This window comes from Squalius cephalus (genome assembly GCF_949319135.1).
Source record: "Squalius cephalus genome assembly, chromosome: 21".
Taxonomy (NCBI): domain Eukaryota; kingdom Metazoa; phylum Chordata; class Actinopteri; order Cypriniformes; family Leuciscidae; genus Squalius; species Squalius cephalus.
Window position 1 is genome coordinate 20,678,828 of NC_137142.1, and position 24,107 is coordinate 20,702,934.

The 24,107-nt window shown below is 38.4% G+C and overlaps 1 protein-coding gene across 1 annotated transcript in view; it reads right to left on the reverse strand.

Moving 5' to 3' along the window:
- Positions 1-24,107, reverse strand: part of LOC307149809 (uncharacterized protein) — a 46,796-nt gene that overhangs the window by 16,667 nt on the left and 6,022 nt on the right. The window contains exons 6-9 of the mRNA XM_079856375.1: positions 14,843-14,908; positions 7,428-7,568; positions 4,565-4,706; positions 4,353-4,484 (exon numbers count right to left, since the gene is read on the reverse strand). Coding sequence (XP_079712501.1) covers positions 4,353-4,484; positions 4,565-4,706; positions 7,428-7,568; positions 14,843-14,908 — 481 coding nt within the window. The remainder of the gene's footprint in view (positions 1-4,352; positions 4,485-4,564; positions 4,707-7,427; positions 7,569-14,842; positions 14,909-24,107) is intronic.

Sequence of the window (24,107 nt, forward strand, 5' to 3'; positions counted from 1 at the left end):
AACATGATAAGAGTTGAATTGAGTTGAAGACAGGCTCTCACCCTCCTAAAATCGAAGGTAACATGCCGGATACTGTTTCACCTGCTAAACACTTTGCTCTCCCAGCCAAATAGCTTGACTTCCCACTATTCTTCCAACATCTGCCGGGAAAATCACGGTGTAATTGAGGCTTTAAAAAGGCATGCCAGAAAGCTCACCAGATGCATCATTACTGTGTTCGGCCTGTCTTTTGAAAGCTAAATTTACGAAGCGGTCTTTGCTCAGGTCTCTTTCGGTGGTTTGCACTCTTTACTCTGAACGCTGTTGAGATGCTAGAGCATGTGTCCAGCATGGGAAAAGATGCTGTACAAACAAACAAAACAACTGGAGCTATGAATTAAAACAAATTAGATCATAATGCTTTCAAAAATGTCATTAGCGGTTTCTCGTGACTGCTTCTTCCCATCCAGATGTTTCTTCAGAGATCAAAGCAGGAATGTGCTCTAAAGTTGTAAACGTATTTGTTGTGTAATACTGGTAGATAATGTAGACCCTGGTGCAGGAAAAGTAGACCTTTTGTCCTCAAATTGCCAGTATGATTTTACAGTGATTTGTGCAGGTGCAAAGCGTGTAAAGTGGTTTTAATCCCATGTCTTTGTAATCACTGCCTTTTTATATGCCAGCATTTCCAATCTGTGCTGCGTGCACAGGCAAGTGTAAAGATAAAGTGTAAATAATCATGTTATGCCAGACGTGACATTGCTTGGTCTGTGGACAATGTTTGTGTGTGTTCCTTTGTGTGCTGTAGGTTCTGAAAACGTAATCCTCAAATCCCCTTCCCATAAGTCGCCTCCAACCCCTCCTCTGAACTCGGAAGGTCTTCATACCTTTGTCAGAAACTGTGAGCTTGTGGCTCACCCACAGTTCCTCAAAGGGCTTTTGGTAATGACCTTGCGCTAGATAGATAGATAGATAGATAGATAGATAGATAGATAGATAGACAGATATGACAGATATGACAGATAGATAGACAAACATGATAAACATGATAGATAGAGACAAACATGATAGATATGATATACAGATAGATAGACAAACATGATAAACATGATAGATAGATAGACATACAGACAGACAGTCACAGACAGACATGATAGATAGACAGACAGACATATATGATAGATAGATAGACAAACATGATAGATAGACAGATAGATAGACATGATAGATAGATAGATAGATAGATAGACAGACATGATAGATAGACGGATAGACAAACATGATAGATAGAGATAGATATATAGATAGATAGATAGATATATAGATAGATAGATAGATAGATAGACAGACAGACAGATAGATGGATAGATAGACAAACATGATAGATAGATAGATAGATAGACAGAGATAGATAGACAGACAAACATGATAGATAGAGATAGATAGATAGATAGATAGATAGATAGATAGATAGATAGATAGATAGATAGATAGATAGATAGATAGATAGATAGACAGACAGACATGATAAATAGACAGGCAGACAGACAGGATAGATAGACAGAGAGACAGACATGATAGATAGATTGCTAGATAGACAGACATGATAGATAGATAAATAGACAGACAGACAGAGAGACAGACATGATAGACAGACAAACAGACATGATAGATAGACAGAGAGACAGAAATGATAGACAGACAGACAGACAGACAGACAGACATGCTAGATAGACGGAGAGACAGACATGATAGATAGATAGACGGATGGACGGACAGTGACAGACAGACAGAAAGAAAGCTAGGTAGGCATCTTGCACTCTTCCTTTCTATGTATCAGATAACATCATGAAATCTGGTAAATGAAAGGGAAGAAAATGAGTGCAAGAAATAAAACTAGTACATATTGTATAATGGCAATTATCTAATTTTACATGCTTTTACAGAAGCCACACAGTGTAAAATTCCCTGCCTTCATTTTAGGAATATCCACAATGTCATCCTCAATATGAGTGAGTGCCCATTTCCTGCTGAGCTCCAAACCTATGTATTAATATTTATTGAAGTGACCACGTCTTTCAGTCCCATGAGGCCATATTTCCTGCATGATTGTACAATATCTGCACGGAGGTGTAGGCATTCCTTTTATCCTCAGTGACAAAATCAGCTAATGGATTGTCCCACATTGCATATGATCTAATTTATTCCGTGATTGACCATAAATCACATCAAGCCCAACATGAGCCCCACCTTTTAAGATTTACATTGAGCAGCAAACGTGCATTGTCTGGGGTTGATAAACGTTTCATCTCAGTAGTTTAAAAACAAAGTATGGTAAACATATGTTTTGATAGATGTGTAAATGCTGATTTAAAGTGATAGTTTGCCCAGAAATTAAAATTCTGTCATCATTTATTCATGCTGAATAACGTCCCTCATATATGTTATGACATGGCTTCAGAAGATTTGGAATATGGCGCATGAGCACATATGGACCGACCTTTGGTACTTTTTATGCCATTTTGAAGCTTGACAGCCCCAGTCCAAATTCTTACATGATAAAGAAAAAAGTGGCCAGGATATTCTTGAATGAGATAAGGGTAAATAAATAAATACATAATTTTCATTATTTGTTGACCTATTCCATTATCTCCCACATATATCCAAAATATATGTCAAATGTATGTTTTAATTAGTGCAGTTTAAGGAAATATATTTTAATATATATATTAGCAGCATATATTGTATATTTAATTTTTGTATATTTTAAATATACTTAAAAATATTTGAAAATACTTTTTTAGTTGTTGCTTATATCACATTTTATTTGTTTTTCTTTGACACAACTGAGATGTTTAGGATAACATGGCTAAATTCCTGAGTTATCACAGAGGAATCCCAAAGGAAAAGAGGCTTGCCTAGAGTGTGACAGGACAATACCTTTGCATTCTCATCCTGTGACTGCACCAAATCCAAGGGGGCTTTAACATCAGAAGCATGAGGTATTTGTTTTGGGATGGCATGGATTAACCATGTCAGCGCAGACCTCCGCTAGCTCTGGATGCTAATGCGCTCAGCTACTTCTATGCTGCACGTCACTGCTTTGAGAGGACAGGGAAAGAAGAGGTGTGTGGCTTCCTGCTTTGGTTGTTCTGTTACCCTCTTTACAGATGTCTGCTCCAGCACAGGACCCAGCAGCCACCCATAGCTTTTAAAGCCTAACCTTTGACCTTAGATTTCTCACTTTACGGTGTATAACACTAGTCGAAAACACTTACAGGGTCACCAAACATCTTCCTTGCCTCTTTAGGAACTCCAGAGAAATTATTAAAACACATGTAACAGAAACAGTCTTAACACAGAGATTTATAAACCAACCAAAAGTCACTTAATTTCAATGACAGTTGAAGAAAACAATGACAGTTGGCAATGGAATGTTGTAGAGTCCAGTGATTTGACAAGTTTATGCACCTTATGTAAATGAGCAATACGACTACCAATAGGAGTGAAGACATTGGTGCTCATGTGATCTGTCTCTTCTGAGATACTGAAGTGAAGTGTCAGTAAGATGCAGTGCTACGATGTGCGTTTGATCATAATAAAAAAATGATGCATGGAAAACTGTGTAAAAAATGGCCGGAGTTTGATTCATGCATTGATAATGATGATACATTATGCACGAATGTAATTTATATACAAACACTTTCCCCTCAAGGCGGTTCATTTGTAATGGTAAGAAAACTGATTCCTTGCCATAATAGAATGACAACCCATTCGTGATCAGATTTTTTAATACTAAGGCCAGTTACGATAATATTTAGGGCATCCAGCAGCAGGAACGCCCACTAGCGACCAATTACAAGCGATGAAATGTTGTATGTGTGAGCGAGGCATTACTGAGGTGTTATGGGATCGATATAAACAGCAACTGACCAAGAAATTCAGTGCAAGGCAAACCTCTGCAAACAAACAACAAAAAAGACAATGCACAAAGGAAACAAAACATGTTTAATTGTCTCATTGTTGGAAAAATATACTTTCAGTTTCAATATATCCATTATCTTATGTGCTGTGGTTTAGCATATATCCCCACAGTGGGTGTTGGCAGCTCTGAGCAGTGTTTGTTTTAGACATCCCAGAGGTCGCAGGCAATGTGTTAAGTCCGTTAAGACTCGGACCACAGAAGGTCGTGAACCCTGCTTGCTTTCAGGAGCATGTGACAGGGGAAATATCCACCAGGCCATAACTGTATCATTAGCGGCACTGATTATCCAAAAGGCAAGATGGCTTCTTCCCCATCTGAGGTCTGAGACCACCACTAAGGGCTTGGAGGAGATGAAGCACGAGTCTCAAGTAAAATGAATGAATGGTTATTTCCAGGACTGGGACCCAGCAGTTCTGAAGTCAAGAGAGTAGAGGACGGAGGCCAGGGCAGCGTAGAGGTGAGTGCTGTTGAAGCACAGACTGTACACTGGGCTACTGGTGGTGGGCGCCAACTGGAACATCTATCAACCGAATATTGCAAAGATGAACTTCACTACAGTAACATACCAAAAGGTTCTGAAACATGCATGCTCACAGTTACCTGTAAACAGCGTGTTTGCCGTTTGTCCCAAAGACGCACTACTCCATAGTATGACGAGCCACTGGCAATCATGTGATTCTTGTCAGACTTTATACAGTAAAGGGCGCTGTCATGAGGCTCCTCCCACTCCATCACACACTTTCTGTTAGAAAGGGAAATTCAATGTACAGATATGTTCCTACAAACATGTTATTTTATAGGGCAGTTTAGTCAATATAGTCATCAAGTTTGCCAAATTATTCAATATGCAGAAGTGCAAATGTGATTTAAGAACTACAGAAGGGGAACATTTACTGTGAGTAATACAAAGCAGTCGTATGACTTGGAGTGAGTTGTATGGACTACCTTTAATATGTTTTTTTTTTTTTTTTTTTTGGAGCTTGACTTGAGTATGTGCTTTCACTGTATGGAAAAGAGCAGAGTGACATTCTTGAAAATATCTGTGGAAAATATTTTAAGTTCCACAGAAAAAAGGAGTGTTTAGTATCATTGAGATACTATTATAGTAGATTATTTTATTTAATATATGAATACATAGATTTTATTTTATATTTTCTGTTTTCATTTTCAATTTAAAGTTTAAGTAATTTTTTTGTGTTTTTGCCATTTTCATTTTTTATTTTAGTAAGTTAAAATAAATGAAAATAAAAAGTTTTACCTTGGCAACTAGCTGAAATAAAATAACTGAATTTAATTTTGTTTATTTTATTTCAAGTAACAACAATTTTTTTTAATGGTTTTAGTTTTAGTTAACTAATAACACTGGAAGAGAGAAAGCGAAAGAAAGAAAGGTTTGTAATGAAATAAGGGTTGGTGATAAAATATTTTTTGGGGGGTGAACTGTCCTTTTTAAAGAACAATGGGTTATTAATTTCCCCTTATAATTACAGCTTGAATTCTTTTAATGCATATCACAAAAAAATCATTCAAATTACGAACTGAAATTAATATATAATGCACAGTTATGCTATACATTGTGTCCAGATGCATAGTTCCAGAAGTTCCAAGTTCCTAGTTACTCCAGCAATTCTCACATTATATTAGACCAGTCCTAAAAAAAAGCCAAAGCCACCATGGCTAGCTCTCCCTGTGTGGCTTAAGGGCGAGCGTCTTATTTGCGCTGGCAGGCCACAAGGGTGAAACTTCATCCCTTGTTTACGGAAAGGGGCTTTCTTGTTTTAGAACAGGTCGGGTAAAAAAAGAGGGAAGGACAGGGCAAGTGTCTTTGCATGAGCTGAGCCAATAGAGATCAATTCTCCATTAATGGTGTGCTGAATAAATCATGGAGAGGGAGTGTGGCTGGGCCGTGCTGCAGACAGCAGGGCAGCAGGAGCGTGAGGGACATGTCTGGATTGGATCTTACTTTGCTGCATATGTATACACACATTCACTCAAACAGTTGAAAATTGGCAATTTAATAAATCTTCCTGGCGTTTCTTAATTTTTTTTCCTTTCTATAATTGAAATAATTCAAACATGTTTTCTTGCAAATTGTATCTTATTTTATTTTCAAGAAGTCATACTTGGTTATCAATAAAAAAAATTATAGTTTTAATTGCCGTTTTTATAAATGTCTTCAATATATGTCATATGTTAGTTTCTAAAGAAATAATCCTCCACGAAATTATATTACTGTGATAGGAAAACAACAGCACAAGTACCATCAAGTATTATCAAAGAATTGTATGAATGTGATGTTTTGTGTTGTTAGCTGGTTTGTTTCATTCTAAAACATTACATCCTGATTGATTAAAGTACAAAAATGAGTATGACAATAAGAACACTTTAACAGAATATTAAATATTATAGTATATTAGTCAAAATTAACTTAGTCGTTTAAGCTAATTCTCAATCCCTCAAAGAGCAAAGGCCAAATTTAGCTCTTTACTTCCATCATAGGAATCCTGTTCATTTTCGTGTCATCATGTAAATAAAGTTCTAATTAATTTGATTAAAAGTACACACACACACTTTTCTCAAATTTCAAAAGGTTTGTGGTTAAACTAATCCGTCATCTCTCGCCTCTCATTTTTAACCTCTTATATATATATATATATTCAACATGTCTTGCAAGGTTCTGAGCAATCAAATTCAAATGAAAAGACCGGCACAGATCCTTCTCAATTATTCACAATTAATCTAAAATTAGTTTCACACACTTACCCATCATGATCAGTTTACTCTACAACTGAATTAAAGTGCCCTCTTTTTATAGACGATGACGACTTTCAGATGACTAACCGCTTTGAATCAAGACGTACCACATATTGAGTCCTGACTGGTCTTACTGTGAATTATTGATATCTTAAGAGGGGGCATTTGCCCCTCCCCAAACTCTCCAGGGCCCTCTTTCAATCACCTCTGATTTGTGTTACTTGACTGCCCATATGCGATTGTGAGGGTCCCCCTCCCCAAAGCCCTACATAGAGCCCCAGTCCACCCCACAAGCAGCTCGCTGATCCCCAGCACCCGCCCTGTTGCCCTGGAGACGCGGCGCACCACATCAATATGGCCACCAACCGGTGTGGACTTGGGTGGGTGAGAGTCCCGGCGCAAGAGCCTCTCTCGACAAGGGGGTCCTTTTCAATCTCTCAGAGGAACAATTGTGTCCACAGACCCAAGAGGAGGCTCAAGTCTGGCTTCTTTTTTATCTAAACGGTACTCTATGCACAGGAGGGCTTATTAGATTAACAGAGAACACTAATCTTCCTCACAGGCTCTCTGAGACGTACAGGCTAACTTTATTAGTCTCTGTAGACAAGGCCAAATCTGCTGACAGCACAGGTCAATGTAAGCGCTAAGCCTAACTCAACACCACAACACCAATCGTAACGGCAAGGTGCTGAAGGTTCCCAGCCTGTACCTGGAGCAGACGCGCAAATCCCAGTAGCGGATGAAGGTGTCGTATCCGCAGGTGAGGAGCTGGAAGGGAGACTCGTAGATGATGTCCAACACACCTGCTCCGCGGCGGAACTCTGTACCAAGACACGACACCAGGTGACACCTGGGAGGAGGAGATAACAGAAGAAGCTTGCAGATTATACCTTGTCAAACCTCATTGAAGAAGATTAACACATTAATAAAAACACAGACAGCAACTTAAAAAGCAGCCGAGAGAGTTACGCAAACTTGCTGGAGGCCGATCATTCCAGAGCGCGAGTTGAAAGCGACTGGACAAGTGAGGTCACCTGTATCTCGTCGTCTGAGGATCAGTTTTATCAAAGCGATTCTGTGCCTGGCAGGCTCATAAAACAGGTCATGTTTACATGCTGTTGAGATTGGAACGTCTCCCAGTCTTCACGTCTCGGAGTCAATAAAGATCTAATTTCAAACCAAATGCCTTCATTTGCTCACTTAATCTCTTATTACCATTAAATCCCACTATACTCGTGCATTTCCAATGTCCACGGACCACACAAAAGCTAAATTAAGTCTTAGGATGAGGAGAAAAAAAGTAAACACCTTTCGGAGTTTGAATGGGCTGCTAAAGCAGCTTAGTTTGGTTGTAAGGTACGTTCCCAGATATGTGAGATAACCGAGAGGACTGGAAGAAAGGAGATCGTGGGTAGAAAGGGGGTGTCGGGCCTAGCACCACGCTCCTATGATCACAGACCCTACGGGTCTGCGGCGCCCTCTGCCCCCACCCGCGCCGCAGAGGCCAGATTATTGTAGAATCACAATTTCTTTGTTGCTATTTAATTCCCTCCATGACCGTGACTGTGTGCGACTTGTGGACCTTTGATACCTGGTCCCTAGCAACCATTTAGGGGAGCCCAATGGCCATAGCGACCACCCCCCACGTTCGAGGTCTCCTGTGAGCTTGTTCACCGAGGGCAGACTGGTAATCCCCAACCTTCGCTCTGGGGGAGACGAGGGGGGTCTTTCTTAGACACAGGCTCTTTAAGAGATAGTCCCGCAGAACCAAAGGCCAAGACCCTGGTGGGGCTAAAGACAAACTCTCTTGTAGCCCCTCGGGCATCTGCATACCCATCATTTACCCCTTGCTGCTAAAATAACACGCTGGCAACAACTTGAACTGATGGCAGTGCTTAACAATGGGGACAATCAATTAAATGATGCAAAACATTTGTTTGCAAAACATGCAATTTGCATCAGATATTTATTTCCTAAGTGCTTTAGGAAATTGTGTAAACTGGGAGAGAGAGAGAGAGAGAGAGAGAGAGAGAGAGAGAGAGAGAGAGAGAGAGAGAGAGAGAGCGAGAGAGAGAGAATGTCTGGCGTCTGCTCGGGACTTTGCAAATGTCAAAGCGCGAAGTGAGAAAAACAAGCATCGTAAAAGAAGTCCTCGCATCTGTGCTCTAATTTTAAAGCCAGTAATAGCACTGTTCCAAGTACAACAGCAAACACCCGGGATTCTTAAATTGTTAGGTCACAGGTTTTTTTATGCGTCCCATGTTTTTTCTCCCGTTTTAGAGAGAACCTGTGAAGATTACAGGATAGAGGATAACCATATAATCTTTTAAATTACTGCATCTGCATGGCAGGCAACCTTGTTCTTGCAGCGTCTGATCTGTTTGGCAACGTGCGGCGAGACTGTCCCTTCTCCAAAGGCTGTCTGATCACGGCTTGTTCGACGAGGGATTTTGATTGAGTGGAAAAGGGTTAGAGAGCTGCTAAGGAAAAATTGATCTTCGATTTAAACTCAGAGTACAGGAGTCATTTAGCAGAGTGACGGCACATGTTTTATTAAGGTCAGAAGGTGAAATGGACAGATTAATTAAGACATGAGAGCGACTGTCCCAGTGGAGTAATACATATACAGTGCATCTGCCAGCACTCCCTCTCAAACGTGTGTTCAAAGGCTGCCAAAGAAAGGTGGTTTGTCTTCTCCTCCTTTAAGCAAGCAAAACTAGAAATTACATAACAATAAGGGAGGCCCTTTCGTGGCTTTTTTCGCAGCTCTTGCCGAAGGAGATGTCTAATGTTCAGACATGTGGAAGCTGAGAGGTCACTAACAGACAAGTCGGGGGCAACCGTGATATTTGCAATCTGCTAAAGTGATCACATGAACAATGTAACCACCAAATATAGACAGACAAACTAGAGAGAAAAAGCTTTATTTTCTACATCCTTTTAAAGCGCTCCTCAAAGAGCAAATGACCTCAACCTAATCCTCTTTGACCCCTGAATATGTTTAAGCTCAAGCAAAAACAACACTCAGTACTTACAATACTTAGCCACACACCCAGACAGAATTTGTAGTTTTTTTTCTACAATGATTTTTTCCTGCACTGATTTTACTAGAAAATATGCCGAATATTTAAATTAATTTAAGTATAGCAAAATGTAGTTACACAGAGTTAAAGGCATAATGAAATAATATTTAATAAACTATAAATTACATTTTAAAAATGTATTATAAACAACATATAAATAATGAATATTTATTTTAAAATGTATTCATCATATGCATGTATGTGTGTGTGTGTGTGTGTGTGTGTGTGTGTGTATATATATATATATATATATATATTTATTTATTATTTATATATAATTAAAATGATATACTCATATGAAATTAAAGAAATATAGAAATATAGAAATATATATATATATATATATATATATATATATATATATATATATATATATATATACACACACATACACTGTATATCTATGGTCTTCTGCAATTGTGGTTTCATAGCTAATTTTTTTTTTGTAGTCTTTATAGAAGTAAAATAAACAACTTTTAAACTGCCTTGTTGCCAACAGCTACTTGAATCACAGTGTTACGTCTTCATATTTGTGAAAACCTAACAAACTTTCTAACTGCCCTAAAAACAGTTACAAATAAATATCCTCCTTTTTTGTGTTCTGATATTGTTAGAGTTTTAAAATCCCTATTCTGCACTATAAAGAACGGCATGTGTTCGTAATTAGTCGTGAGTTATGGTCTCAGGGCCATCAAAAAATGGTGGGGTTGGCCTCCCTACAGTCCTCTGTCTCTGTTTGACCATTTGGGCCACACACACACACACACACACTTTATAAAAGGAAACTTTAATGAATTGATGGATTTTGAAAAAGGGCAATGCTGAGGACATTTCTTTGGGTGTTAGATCTACAGGAAAAGGTCATTTTGAACTAACGCTCTTGTAAGGTTAAGTGTAGAGGGTAAACTGGCACAGGGAAGCTATGGGAAACAGTCAGTGCCCTGAAAGGATGTGAGACAGGTACATAAAGAGCCCTGCTGAGGTTTTCAGGGCCTAAAACAAACAGAAATCGCATTGCTCTGGCTGCATGTCAGCCAATTTAGCCCACAGTCGAAATAACCACCAGCAAAGAAGAAAGAAGAAAAAAAAAAAAGAATGCCATGGACCAGGACAATGGAGACTTTTAAATGTCACACGCGTTCTCTTAAAAACAATGAGATTGCAATTTGTATAAAACAGCTCTTGGTAGGATCCAGGCATTTAACCCTTTTCTTTGAGAGAAAAAAATGTTAAGAATTTCTGGGCAATTGTGAGATTCTTTGATGGCAAGAGCCCCATGAAAAGTTAGGGGTCCTTGTAAAGCACCACTTGTGTGTCCCTGACTAAGGCTGATCATAGACTTTTTCACTTTTAAGAGGAGAAAGACATTAAAGAAAGAACGTAATTGCCATGTCCAGGTCCAAGTCAGAAATGTTTCCGATTTTCATTATAATGAAAGTTTAATTGAAGCGTAATGCATACTCAGGGTCCAAAATTAACCTTTTGCCTCATCTGTCAAATTGAGAATATTCAACAGTCATTACTTTGTTTTTCATGAAACTGTATCTTGATCTTTTTTTCTTAAAAACAGGATAAGATAATGGGCTTATATACTGACATTTGGTGCTTGGATTTATTTTATCCTTAGCATACTATTCATAAACATTTATCCTTAGATTAATTGATGCTTATTTAGTGTTTTCAATTAAATATGAATAACATTATGGCAATATTCATGTCTATATTGACAAAGCAATAAAAAAAAAAAACTTGTTTGGTGTCTGGGCATCATCTGTCTTCAGCTTGATCATTATCAAGTATCTTTTTCAAGCGCTTGACTTAAAAGACACTATAGAAAACAACATGCTGCTAATGTGTTGGCTAACAGTAGCAAAATCTCCATGTCCCTCATACTCAAAACTCTTTTCTTTCCTTCCCTCATAGTGCCGTAATTAGTTCAAGCAGCCGGTCAGCTGGTACTCAGAGACATGAGGGTCTGACTGATCTTGGCCTGTACATGTCCTCTCTATTATTCCTCCACCCAGTCAACAGGCCCTGCTGAAAAATATACTCAGATCTTTCAAGAACATGTTCAAAAAAAAGTCAGCGGCTCTCGCCAGTTGCACTTGAAGTAGCCGGCTGAAAAAAAAAACAACCCATCAGGAATTCTCTCTCTTAGGTGATCTGGTGTTTTTGAGCATCCAGTGAATTTCTTTATAATGGAAATGAAGTAAAGGAAATATAATTTCAATTTATTTTAGAACTGTGGGTGGTTAATTTGCTGAGCATTTCATGCAGAAAGATAATCTGATTTGCCTGTGGGATCAAAACAAAAATAAAGTTACTTTGGTGTTTACATTAGCAGTAGCCCGTTTCAGAAGACATATCAAATGCTTTAGGTTTTGTCATAGCCAATGTATCTAAATTTACTCAGCCATGTCAGAGTGACATATACAGACACTGACAGATATATAAAAATTCCACTATCATTTAAACATTTGGGGTCAGTAAGATTTAAAAACAAAAGAAAAAAAAAGAAGAAATTCATGCTTATTAATTTTTCATAATTATTCAGCAAGGATGCACTAAATTGGTCTAAATTTGAAAATAAACATTTATTATGTTACAAAGAAAATTCAGCTCTGTAATCACAGGAATAAATTACATTTTAAAAACTACATTTAAAATAAAATAACTGATAATAATATTTCATAATGTTACTGTTTTTACTGTATTTTTGATCAAATATATGCAGCCTTGGTGGGCATAAGACACTTTGCACCGACCCCAAACTTTAAAGCGCTGCTGTACATACAAAGTATTATGGGAACTTTAACAACTGAAAGCACAAGTAGTTTTGTACTGAACATAAAACTAGGAAAATCTTTAATCAGAAAGACAAAAAAAAACAAAAAAAAAAACAACATTACAGAGCATCTCCGTTCTGGCAAAAAGGCTGGATGTTTGTGCTAATGTCATCTACAATCGAAGGTAAACGTATCCTCTCTAATATGTCTCATGTTTGTGCTGGTCATATAAGGGTTATGCTGGTTGCCTGTCTGGGAAAAGTTAAAAAGGGAGACATAGGAACACACACACACACACATCCACACAGCCCCCATTCCCTGTCACCCCCCAGCCCCTCCACTCATCAGTCGGTTTCTCAGCCCCCTGTGACTGGCGGCTTTGTGCTCCTCACACAAGGTGCACCTGATTACTAGACGGGAACACATTATGGCAGGATACAACTGACCCTAGTGCAGCCACACAAAGACAGGAGGAAAGACAACACGACTTACTCCAGGACAGGTCACTGAACGCTCCTGAGACACTTAACACTCAGGTAATGCTCTCGGTGTTAAAACGCACCTGTTTTGCACATAAAACTACACTAATAATGAGCGCTACAAAAATCATCTGAAACCTCCTTACTCAAGCAAGTACAACAAAAGGTGATAAAATTATTATAAAGCTAAACTATTAATGGGGATGGCTGATGACTAATAAATATGCATGTACGCCAAATCTATATATGTATGCGTGTGTGAAAATATACATAAATGTTTTTTAATATATATAAGATGTTTTTTCAACAAGGATGCATTAATTTGATCAAAAATGACATTAAAAGACATTTAATGTTACAAAAAAAATTCTATTTCAAGTAAATTTTGTTCTTTTGAACTTTCTATTCATCAAAGAATCCTGAACAAAAACATATCACAGTTTCCACAAAAATATTAAGCAGCACAACTGTTTTTAACATTTATAACACTAAGAAATGTTACATGATCACCAAATCAGCATATTAGAATGATTTCTGAAGGATTATGAGACTGAATATTCAGCTTTGCCATCACAGGAATAAATTGCCTTTTAAAAATATATTAAAATAGAAAAAAGTTATTTTATATTGAAATAAATGATTTTGATCCAATAAATGCATTCTTGGTGAGCATAAGAAAATTATTTCAAAAATAAAAAAATCTTACTGACCCAAAACGATTTTTATAAAAGAAAAACTGCTGCGTGTAACATTAAAGCAACAAGGATTCTAATGCAAGCGGACTTTTGGCTGTTCACTGACTGTCACACCTCTTTGTAACCTTAACTGGTTCTTAGTTTAACAGGTTTGTAGTGAGTCTAACTTGATTCAATGGCCTGTTTATCTGTGCGTGCATCTGCATTCTGATAGCCGGCCAGCCCACGTGTCCATCAAGCTGACACTGGCTACCCGCGCCTCACAGATCAAACGGCAGGCGCATCGGTGGGTCACATTAATCTTGGCTCAACTTTTGTGTTCCGGTGTTCTATGGAACATGTGATTCCCATGGAAATCTGTCTGGAATCGCCTCTACTCCTTCTCCGCAATTTTTCCCGTCTCAAATTTCCTTGTCATTTGGTGCCGGAACTCACGGTCCCGTCCCCCCCACCTCCTCCTCTTTTACTTTCCTTAGACTGACAACATGCAAGAAGGCTGAATTCAGCAGGTAAAGCTGGGGAATTATGGAAACCAGTCAGGTTGTATCAGGTTTAAGCCTGGCCTTTCATGACAGGAATTTTTAAGTCAGCTTTGAACTTCCCAAAGAGAAAAGACTGAGCTGAAGGGATAATGGGGCAGCTTCTATCATCATGATAAGGTTCTACTTTCACTTTGTGTGAAATTAACAGTTTCAAATAGTAACATATCTGAATACATACATTTTTGGAGATTTAAACATGTAGAAAACACAAAGAACTGAATGATGCTAAGACTGTGCATTAAACCATAATTAGGACCCAAGTTAAAATCAAATGGTAATTTTCGATAGGATGTAAAAAATACTAAACAATTTTAGGGCTATCAGCGTGACATGTAATTTCAATAAAATGTTAAACTTTGCACAGTGTCTTTAAATAAAAAGGCAGATGTTTTGTGTGAACAGCCCCTGTTACATACTAATAAACCCACTTGTAAAATGGATTGCTGTGGAAAGTAGGCCAGTGACGGGTTCAACAAGACAAATAAATATCACTATAATTATATATAAAAAATATGTATACAACCATGTAGGGGATGTACCTTTCTGTGTCCCAGATTCGAAGAGGAGCAAAAGTCTCACAGCAGGCTGTTCCTGTCACAAAGGTGCTGCAAAGATATAAAGATCTTTAGTAATGATTGCAAAATAGATGGATTCATTTGATGCAACTTAGCTAATTGTCAACATTTTATAGGCATATAATAATAGTACTATTACTAATATCATTAGTAGTATAGTAGTAGTAGTAGCAGCAGCAGTAGTAGTTTGATTGTAATTATTATTATAAATAAACCTTTACGAAATCCGTAAAAAATCTGTGATTAGGAGTTTTCAGTGCTTGTCAGAAAATTAGCTTAATCTTTGTTCCAGCGTTTAATGTTTTTAGCATTTAAATACTGAGCAGGTGACGTAACAGTGGAGTCATATTTTGGCTCCTGGAGAGAATACACACAGAGCATTAAAAACAAATTTTGAAAAGTGAATGGAGCGTAGCGAGGTGTAAAGAGTGGCTGAAGGGTATGTTGAGACAGCGGATTTGTTCACAGATGTGTTTTCGTTCACGAGACATCTAGGGGGAAAAAAGGAGGAACGTGGTGAAAAAAGAAAAAGAAACAAAAACACTCGGATGCCCCCTTCTTAGCTGGGTGACAGGTTGAAATTAGTTGAGCAGGTACGGGTGGGAGGGTGTGTGACCGCAGTAGTTTTGACCTGCGTGATAGTCAGGGATTAGAGCCCTCCTGGACAGCTGGGATTGGCGGGCGAGGCTCAAGGCTCTCCTGCTCCCTGCATTGTGTTCGGAGGTGAGCTGAACAATAGGGCCCTCACACTAGTGAACACACAGGAATGTGCCTGTTTTAGCACTCAGGTATTCCTACGATGCCCTGCTGGGATGGTCTCTTTCATTGACAGAATGCTTTCTCAGTCTCTGTGCCAACTATGTAAAATGTGTGCGGCGACAACGTGCCTCGCAGCGAATGCTTACTGACGCACCACGCGAGAGGCACGTAAAACTACACGAATCACAAAGCATCTTCCTCTCTCACATACTTTCATACCTCTAGAGAAAACCCAGAGAAAGAGCAGGGGGTTCTTTGCCCTCCCACTAACATCAACCAAAGAAATGGGCTTCACAATGGAATACCAGTGTGGCCTCAAATTAACAACCAGCCCGTGTGAATAAGCTCTGTAGCGCCTGGTGTCCAACTCTAAACCCCCGGCACAAAAACAGAGAGGGACAGTGACCCTTCATTTCGCTAACACACAACATACACAGGGACGGTCGGTTAGACTCGAATGAAAAGGTGTGCTTGAATTTTAACATTTGATGAGGTAAAAACATCAAATTGATCATAAAAGTAGTACCAAACTGTCTTTGAAGATATATCATGAAGGTGTCGAGGAACTGAGACACATAAGCAAAATGTGAAGCCATTTTTGGTGTGAAAATGGAGAAAAAAGGCAGACAGAAAAATAGACAGAGCGCGAGTAAAGATGAGGGAACATGCGTTCTCGTCTGTGACGGCTTCAGTTGGTTTGTTCATTGAGGACCCAAGCATATTGGCAAAGACAGCCATGGCAGCTGTCAACCCAGTTAGCGGTGGCCCATCAACCATATTCAGCTCTCCTGGCCAGTGCTGGCATTTTAATTACTGTTGGGTAAACTCATTTGCCCCAATGAAGGCCGTGCGCCCTAATAGAATATGCAGTCTGCCTGACCTTTGAACCCGTGTGACACAAGATACAATAGGGGCAAGGCCAAAGCTCTCTCTTCCCAGCCCTTATTACTCTCTATTACTTCAATTACTTATCCCTCAGTGAGTCCGATTGTGAAAAAACACAAGGGAGGGAGAGAAAAGGAGAAAAATAGAACACCACAATTAAATACATTTTTGTCTCCCGGACAAGTTCTGATTGATCTGAAAGGGACTCCTAGTGATATTATAGCTGTAAAAGGTCAAAGCCTCTCTCTCGCCTAATGTGCCTCCACCTTCCCTCGACCTTACGCCCCCCCTCTAAACCGAAGAGCACAGACAATCTCCCTCCAAAGCCCCCGGCCCACGCTGCCCACCCCGAACCCCAACTCCTCTGCCCCAAAAAACCCAGCACGCCTCAGGATCATTAGAACATGTCAGGGGTTCACTGCCAACACAACCATTTTGGTAACCTAATCAGCTGACATCATTATTCGAGGAACTGTGCAGCATGAAATTAGTGCCGGGGTCACACAAACTTTAATTCAACCCCTGCTGGGAGAAGAACTCCACAGTAACAACATTGTTAGGGCCAAACCAACACAAGCAACCACACATATTGGGTCAAGACCACCGCAATCGCTTTTCGTACCAAACCGCACACATCACTGAAAATGTGCTGAGTGTACCACAGAGATATGATGGGCTGTTTTTAAAAATTTTCCTTTTTACATATTGTTGTTGGTATACTTGCATGTGGAACGCAAACTAAAGATACACTTTCGTTCAAAGTTTGGGGTCAGAAAGACTTTTTTTTTTTTTTTTTTTTTAAAGAGAAATGATACTTTCCTGCGCTCCAAATCAGCATATTAGAATGATTTCTGAAGGATCATGTGACACTGAAGACTGTAACGGCTGCTGAAAATTCAGCGTTGTCATTAGAGGAATGAATTACATTTTAAAATATGATAAAATACAAAACAGTTATTTTAAATTGAGATAATACTTCACAATATTACTGTTAAAAGATAACATAAGATAACATAAAAGAATCTTACTGACCCCAAACTGTTGAACAGTAGTGTATAAAGAAAGTAAAAGTAGTATAATAACAAATTTAACATTCACAGAAAGTTTTAAGAATAAATAAATCAAAAATAGAGATTATATTGTGTACACAGCTTTACAACTGAGCAAAATGAGGCAAACCTACTAGAAAAACCAGGTCAAGTAATCAAGCTGTTTTTTTTAAACATGGTAGCTGGTCCATGGTGGTCTACCAGCTCTGACCAGCTTAAACAGCCAGCCGGTAGGTCAACCACCTAAACCAGCTTGTACCAACAACAAAAAAGAGCTATTTAAATCAGATTTAAATCATAAAAATATGTTTTGTTGGTATAAATGAATGTATTTAGATTGATACAGTGAATTTAAATAATACCGACTTGAATAAAACCAGTTAATTTAGTTAATTTACCATTTAATAAATCGGTTCATTTTAGTTGAACTTTTTCAGAAAACCAATTGTTCCTTTTTTTTTTATTAAAATAAATATTTAGTTAAACACTGCCTTTTATCACAATGTTTTTGATTCAGGGAACTAGCTATTTCCCAATTATCTCCCCAAAAAGAGCACACAACAACATGACCACAACTAAAATAAAAACAGCAAAAGACATAAACACAGACTAAAAATGTACATATTTCAGCAAATATATAAATAAGAAAAAGTGTTACAAAATTTTAACTCTATATTTACCAAAAGATAAATAGAAAGAATGAATCCTAAATTAGAAATATGACATTTAAATTGTCATTAATTATGTATTGACTATAATAAATGAGGAAAATATTTTAAACAGTGAAATAAACCTATTGAACCCAAATGCATCTCATTCTGTCCTAAAGGCCTATGGGTAAAGACAGGGTTCAAAGGGAGTTTAACCCCCCGTGCATCGGCCTTGCAGTGGATGTTGTTCATTTGTTATAGTTGACCCCTGGCTTTGTTCAAGGGGATGTTAGAGTGCTTTCATCTTAGTCCCTAAATATGTTTGAATTGAAAAGGGTTATGATGTATTTATATTGGCTGGAGGAACACAATAGACAGGGTCTTTCTCTTTCCCTCTCTGTGTCGACCCTTCTGCCCCGTTCTCCAGCCCAGCTCCCCCAAGCCCCCCTCCCGCCCCCCTGTTCAGCTCACACCCGAGTTCACAGACCTTTTGGCTTTCTGTTCATGTCCCCTGCATCTGAGGTCAGAGGAACATTCCATACACCACCTTTTGCTTTTACCACATCAATTTAGACCAAAAAAATAAATAAAAAATACACACACAAAAAAAAAAAATCCATGAGAAAGTCAGCAGCCAATCTCATCTTATTAACACTTACATGCAAATAAATGACAAGCAATTTTATCAGTGCCTCAGATTAACAAAATGACATGGTAGTCTTAAAAGCATTTTTAAAATAAACATTTAGGAGCCAAATTTAGTTACAGCCAAATTACAAAATAGTTCAAATAAACAAAAAAGGTAAAAAATGATGGCTCCAACATGTCATTTAACTTGTCATTTTAGGGCATGTTGACAAAAAGGATGATAACTATAATGATAACTTTAGAGTTTTAATAATCATTCTAATTTTATGAGAATAAGGAAGTCCACATAGGTATAACAACAAATAGAAACAATATCCTTGGAATCACCAATTTTTCCACCTGATGAATGATAAAAACATTTAATCAGACTCCACCGCCAATCCACCTGGCTTTACAGAACTTGAGCATTTAAAGTGTCAGACAACAAAACTGCAGCGTACACTTATAATAAAAAGAATGTTACTGTCCGTTGGTGTGGACACTAATATAGTTCATAGTTCAACTACTATATCATTATAGTTTTTTATATTCTTGGTGTGAACAGGTCTTTACCGTAAAACAAAGATTCTCTTTGTCGGTTCATTACAAGTTAACGTCACAATGCTAAATAATGACCAATATTTTATTGTAACAATGTATATTTATAGAGATTCACAGTTAATTGGAATGATTTCCTAGGAATCAGTTGTGAATTCTGTAATAGCTCTGAATGAGTCTGATTCAAATTGTAAACTTGAGTTCGAGATTGTGAATTTTTGTGATTGACTCATTTAAAAAAAGAACCTGAGTAATTTGTTTGCGAATCGGACATCATGGCTCATGCGGTGTTTGATTCTCCTTACAAGAATCACTAACGCGTGCTTTAACGAGATAGCTGACGAAACTGCATATGGATGCTTTGTTTTACTTGACTTTCTTTCCGACTAGATTTTCAATTATTGTCACATTTTTGGTCACATTTCAGACTGTTGCATAAGCAAAATTACGCTTTCTGACGCAGATTTAAAATTTTCACTGTTCAAAAAGAATATTTTAAGTCTCTTTTAGTATTGTTACAATGTGTCTGAACTTATTTGTTTCATTTTATGTCAACATTCTAACTCTATCTGGTTAAGAAAAGCACAGACACTCATGTACTACACCACAGCCAGAGTTAAACTCCCCAGCTAACTTCTGAGCAAAAATGCTTTTTAGGGAATAACAAAAGTTTCCATCTCAAATGCGCCTGGGGAACACCTGTATGTGGCATGTGTGTAATGATCTGCTTGTGCAAAGCCTGCATAGAAGGGGCATATTGACTGCAATTATTCAGGACACCACCTGCAGTCAGAGGCTATAGCTCCCATGCTGTGCTTTCAGTAGTAAGCGCCCTGTATTTAACGTGTGGGAACGCACATTCTGTCCGTTATCGCTTTATTGTTGCAGACTCTTTCTTTTCTTGCTTTCTTTCTTGTTTTTTCCCCTTTTTTAACTAATTGAATTCTTGACTCCTAAGACACGGCTCGCCCTCCCAGCCTTATAAGAGAGAGAGAGAGAGAGATGAGAAGCAAAATGAATGACATGAATTTCACTCTTTTTTCCCCTTCTCTCTCTCTCTCTTTTTGCTTGAATGAGGTGGAGCAAAGGGGGTGAAATTAGGGCGGGTGAGCTTAGGGTGGTATAGAGGGGTACGTCTCGCTGTACTTTCATGCAGAGGGTCATAGGTCACGCTCCCTCCGTTTGCCAGAGAGTGGCGTTTTGGGGGCGGTTTATCCAACAATCATTTTCTTTGGAAAATTTCAAAGGCAGTACCCCTGCAACATCTTTGTAGTTGTGCTTGACCAACTCTAAACAAAACAGGCCTCCCCAAAAAGAAGCCTTTCTCACTTCTCCTTGGGGTTGCTTCTCTTTTTGACGCTTGCGCCCTGTTCCTTTTCATCCCCCCTGCCTGGTCGCTGTGGGCTCATTGCGACTACTGAGGTAGTGTGTACTGCGCTCTTTGAGGCAGTTAGATTGAAGGAACGCTTCTGTCCGTAGTGCCATGGCCTATCCCATCACAACATACAAGAAGCACAAAATCTGCTATCTGTGTTTACATTCTCTGCATAAGACATTGATTAGCCATGTTTAAAAACTCTCTGGGTGATGAACAGACACAAATGTATGCAGAATTTGCATCGGCCAATGAGGACAAGCACATTTGATCTTCCAAGTGAGGCCTCTTTGTCTAAACTGTAATTAAACAATGTCTGAAAAGCTAAACGAACGTAATTCTCTCAAGATCTGAGATGTGAATGTGGTATTAACAATACCAAATTACACATTTCAGGCTAATAAATGTGCGCTTCTTTCTTACTTTCTCTGCAAGTGAAGTGCTGACATCAAACTGAAAACAGACAAACCCAAACCTCCCTTTATATCAAACAAGCTTAATGAACTAGCTGACAGGCTCTGTGGCGCATGTGTGTGTGTGATATGCAAGAGGAAGAGTGGCTGATGTACCCTACACACTCTGGCTAGAGTTACCCAGGTCTGCATGGATTCTTCCAGACTTAACAAGTTCCATCTTGTCAGTTAAAATCTGTCATGTCTGACACTACAGGAAACTATTTATCACACAAGGCGCTCCCTACTAATTCTACATCTACTAGTAAAAAGGGAACGACAGATCATTTTAAAAGGGATGGGACAGACAGACATAAAGCAGTGAAAGATGGCCTGTCCAAAGGAAATCAGGAGATGTCCAATATCAAGTGCCTGCAATTTTTAAGTGAAATGGTTTAGTTACAGTATAATCCATTCAAAATTTATAAAATAATATAGCAAGTAGACATATAAAATGATAAACAATAATATTAAAAATATACACTTCCATTTAAAAGTTTAGGGCCGAAATGTATAATATTATTAGGTAATTATTACATTATTAGAAATGGGAGTACAATTTCAAATTACTATATTCAATTGTAATATATTTTAAAATGTAATTTATTCCTGTGGTGGCAAAACTGAATTTTCAGTATCAGTATTCAGTGTCACATGATGCTTCAGAAATCATCCTAATATGCTGATTTGGTGCTCAAGAAACATTTGTTATTGTTTTCAATGTTGAAAACACTAAGTATTTTTGTGAAAAGAAAGCGTGATACAACTTTTCAGGATTATTTGATGAATAGAAAGTTGACGAGAACAGCATTTATTTGAAATAGAAATTATTAATGTCTTTACTGTCACATTTGATCAATTTACTGCATCCTTGCTAAATAAAAGGAATAATTTATTTTAATCTTACGGATGCCAAACTTTTAAATAGTGTATAATACTTTCTTGAAAGACAATAAGTTGATTGTTTAAAAATTAAACAATTTAATTGAGGGGAAAAGTCATTTGTTTGACATTGCATTGCCTTCATCCATTTCTTACAGATTGTATATGTAAATATGCACATGAACATGGGAGTATCTCTAGTGGAATAAGAAATTTAAACACTTCATTTTAAACAGTAATTTTTCTAATAATCCATAATACAGATCTTTGGTAGCTCTAGCTTATTCCTTAATCGCATGGTTTGCAAGGAAGTCTATATGCTGTGGTTGTGGAAGAGAGTATACAGGATAATCGCAATGTAAACCGTCAACCAATTTTAGCTGCAAAGAGCAACTGAAAGACTTGAAAGAGTAGTTTTCTCCTTTGAGAGCCACATTACCAACTGAACGAGTCATTCCAGGTCCTAAAACAGTGTCCTCAAGATAAAATGTATGCTAATCAGAGGCCATTAGTAGCAATCAGGGCTTTTCCTTGCACAGGAGCAGATGAATCAACATTTGGGGTGAGAGTCTGAAGTCTGACATGGCAGACAAAGACTAGACTGAGATTTGGGGGGTGGGGGGGTTACTGGAGGGGGGATGAACCAGTCAAGCTCACGGGTTACAGATCAAGAATCAGGAATCATTTGGGCTGCTGTGAATGGCGGGGTTTTTTCTCTTCAATATGGCCGCTGCTGTCTCTTTGATATGAGATTGTAAATGGAATTCAGAACAGAAGAGCAACCCACTGGAGTGAAATGAGAACAATGCAGGGAGCCAGAGTGCCCATTACCTTCGCAATGGGAGAGGGGGCAGTTTTTTTGGAGCGGTCTCATAGTTAAGGCTGGGACCGCTAGCCATATGACACCATTTAGGGAATTTCAGAGCTAGCGTTCACATTGCAACATCAGCTGTGAAAGTCATGCAGTCACCGTGGAGTTCTTCAAGTCTGCACAGGACCTGTCCTGCCCATCGCTCGCCTACATTACGCTCTGATATAACTACTGAAAAACCTGAGAAGATGATCCAATATAAAAGAAATAAAATGCAGTGAAAAACTCAAGCGCCTAAAATTGTAAAAAGCAATCTCAAAAATAGGACAAGGGCTACTGGCTACGGTTAGGATCAGTGACTACAAAAAGATAGACGACAGTCAGCCTTGGCATTTCGCTTCAGCCGGAATATCCCACTGACAAACCTTGAGATAACGTTCCTTGGAAAATACGACGGCAAAAAGGGAGGGAGGGTTATGGAACAAGCGAGGAGGGAGGTTAAAAAGAATGAAATACAAATCATAGCCTGAGCAAATGGTGGCGGGGAAAAAGAGAGAAGGGCTATATTTTCTTACGCGGTTCTTTTGTTTTATACACAAGTGTGATTCTGCATTGGGTTGGAACAATACAGCCCCTAACACCTGAGTGTCAGAGGCGACCATATGCACACTCTTTCGACATCTTTCTCTCTGTTCTTTCTCCCTTCTTTGTCCCTCACCCCTTCCCTCGGACCCGTTGCTCACTGCAGCGTCTCCTCTCTTGCTCCTTGTCCTTTAGATACCTCAAGCGTGAAGCTGGAACAATTACATTTGCAACACAAGGGCTTCCCATCTAGTTCTTCAGGTTTCCAAATTAAAACACACTGTGCAATCCCTATTTTGAAACCCTGTCCATCTACAGTTTCAGCTCCTGACTGTTGTAGGAGTGAAAGAAGAACATACTCTCAATTAGAGGACATCTGTTGCTCTTTTTAATTGGTGGAGCTCACACATAGGAAACAGATCATCTAAAAGACTAAGCAGTCTCAAAAATACCAGCCTTAGTATCTTATATAAAATTAAATAATGGAAGTCAAAATTCGTTTGTGCTTTAATTTTATTTTTGAGATTAGTTGTGGAAACTGATAAAGCATTTTTCAGTATTCTTTGATGAATAGAAAGTTCAATAGAACCGAATTTACT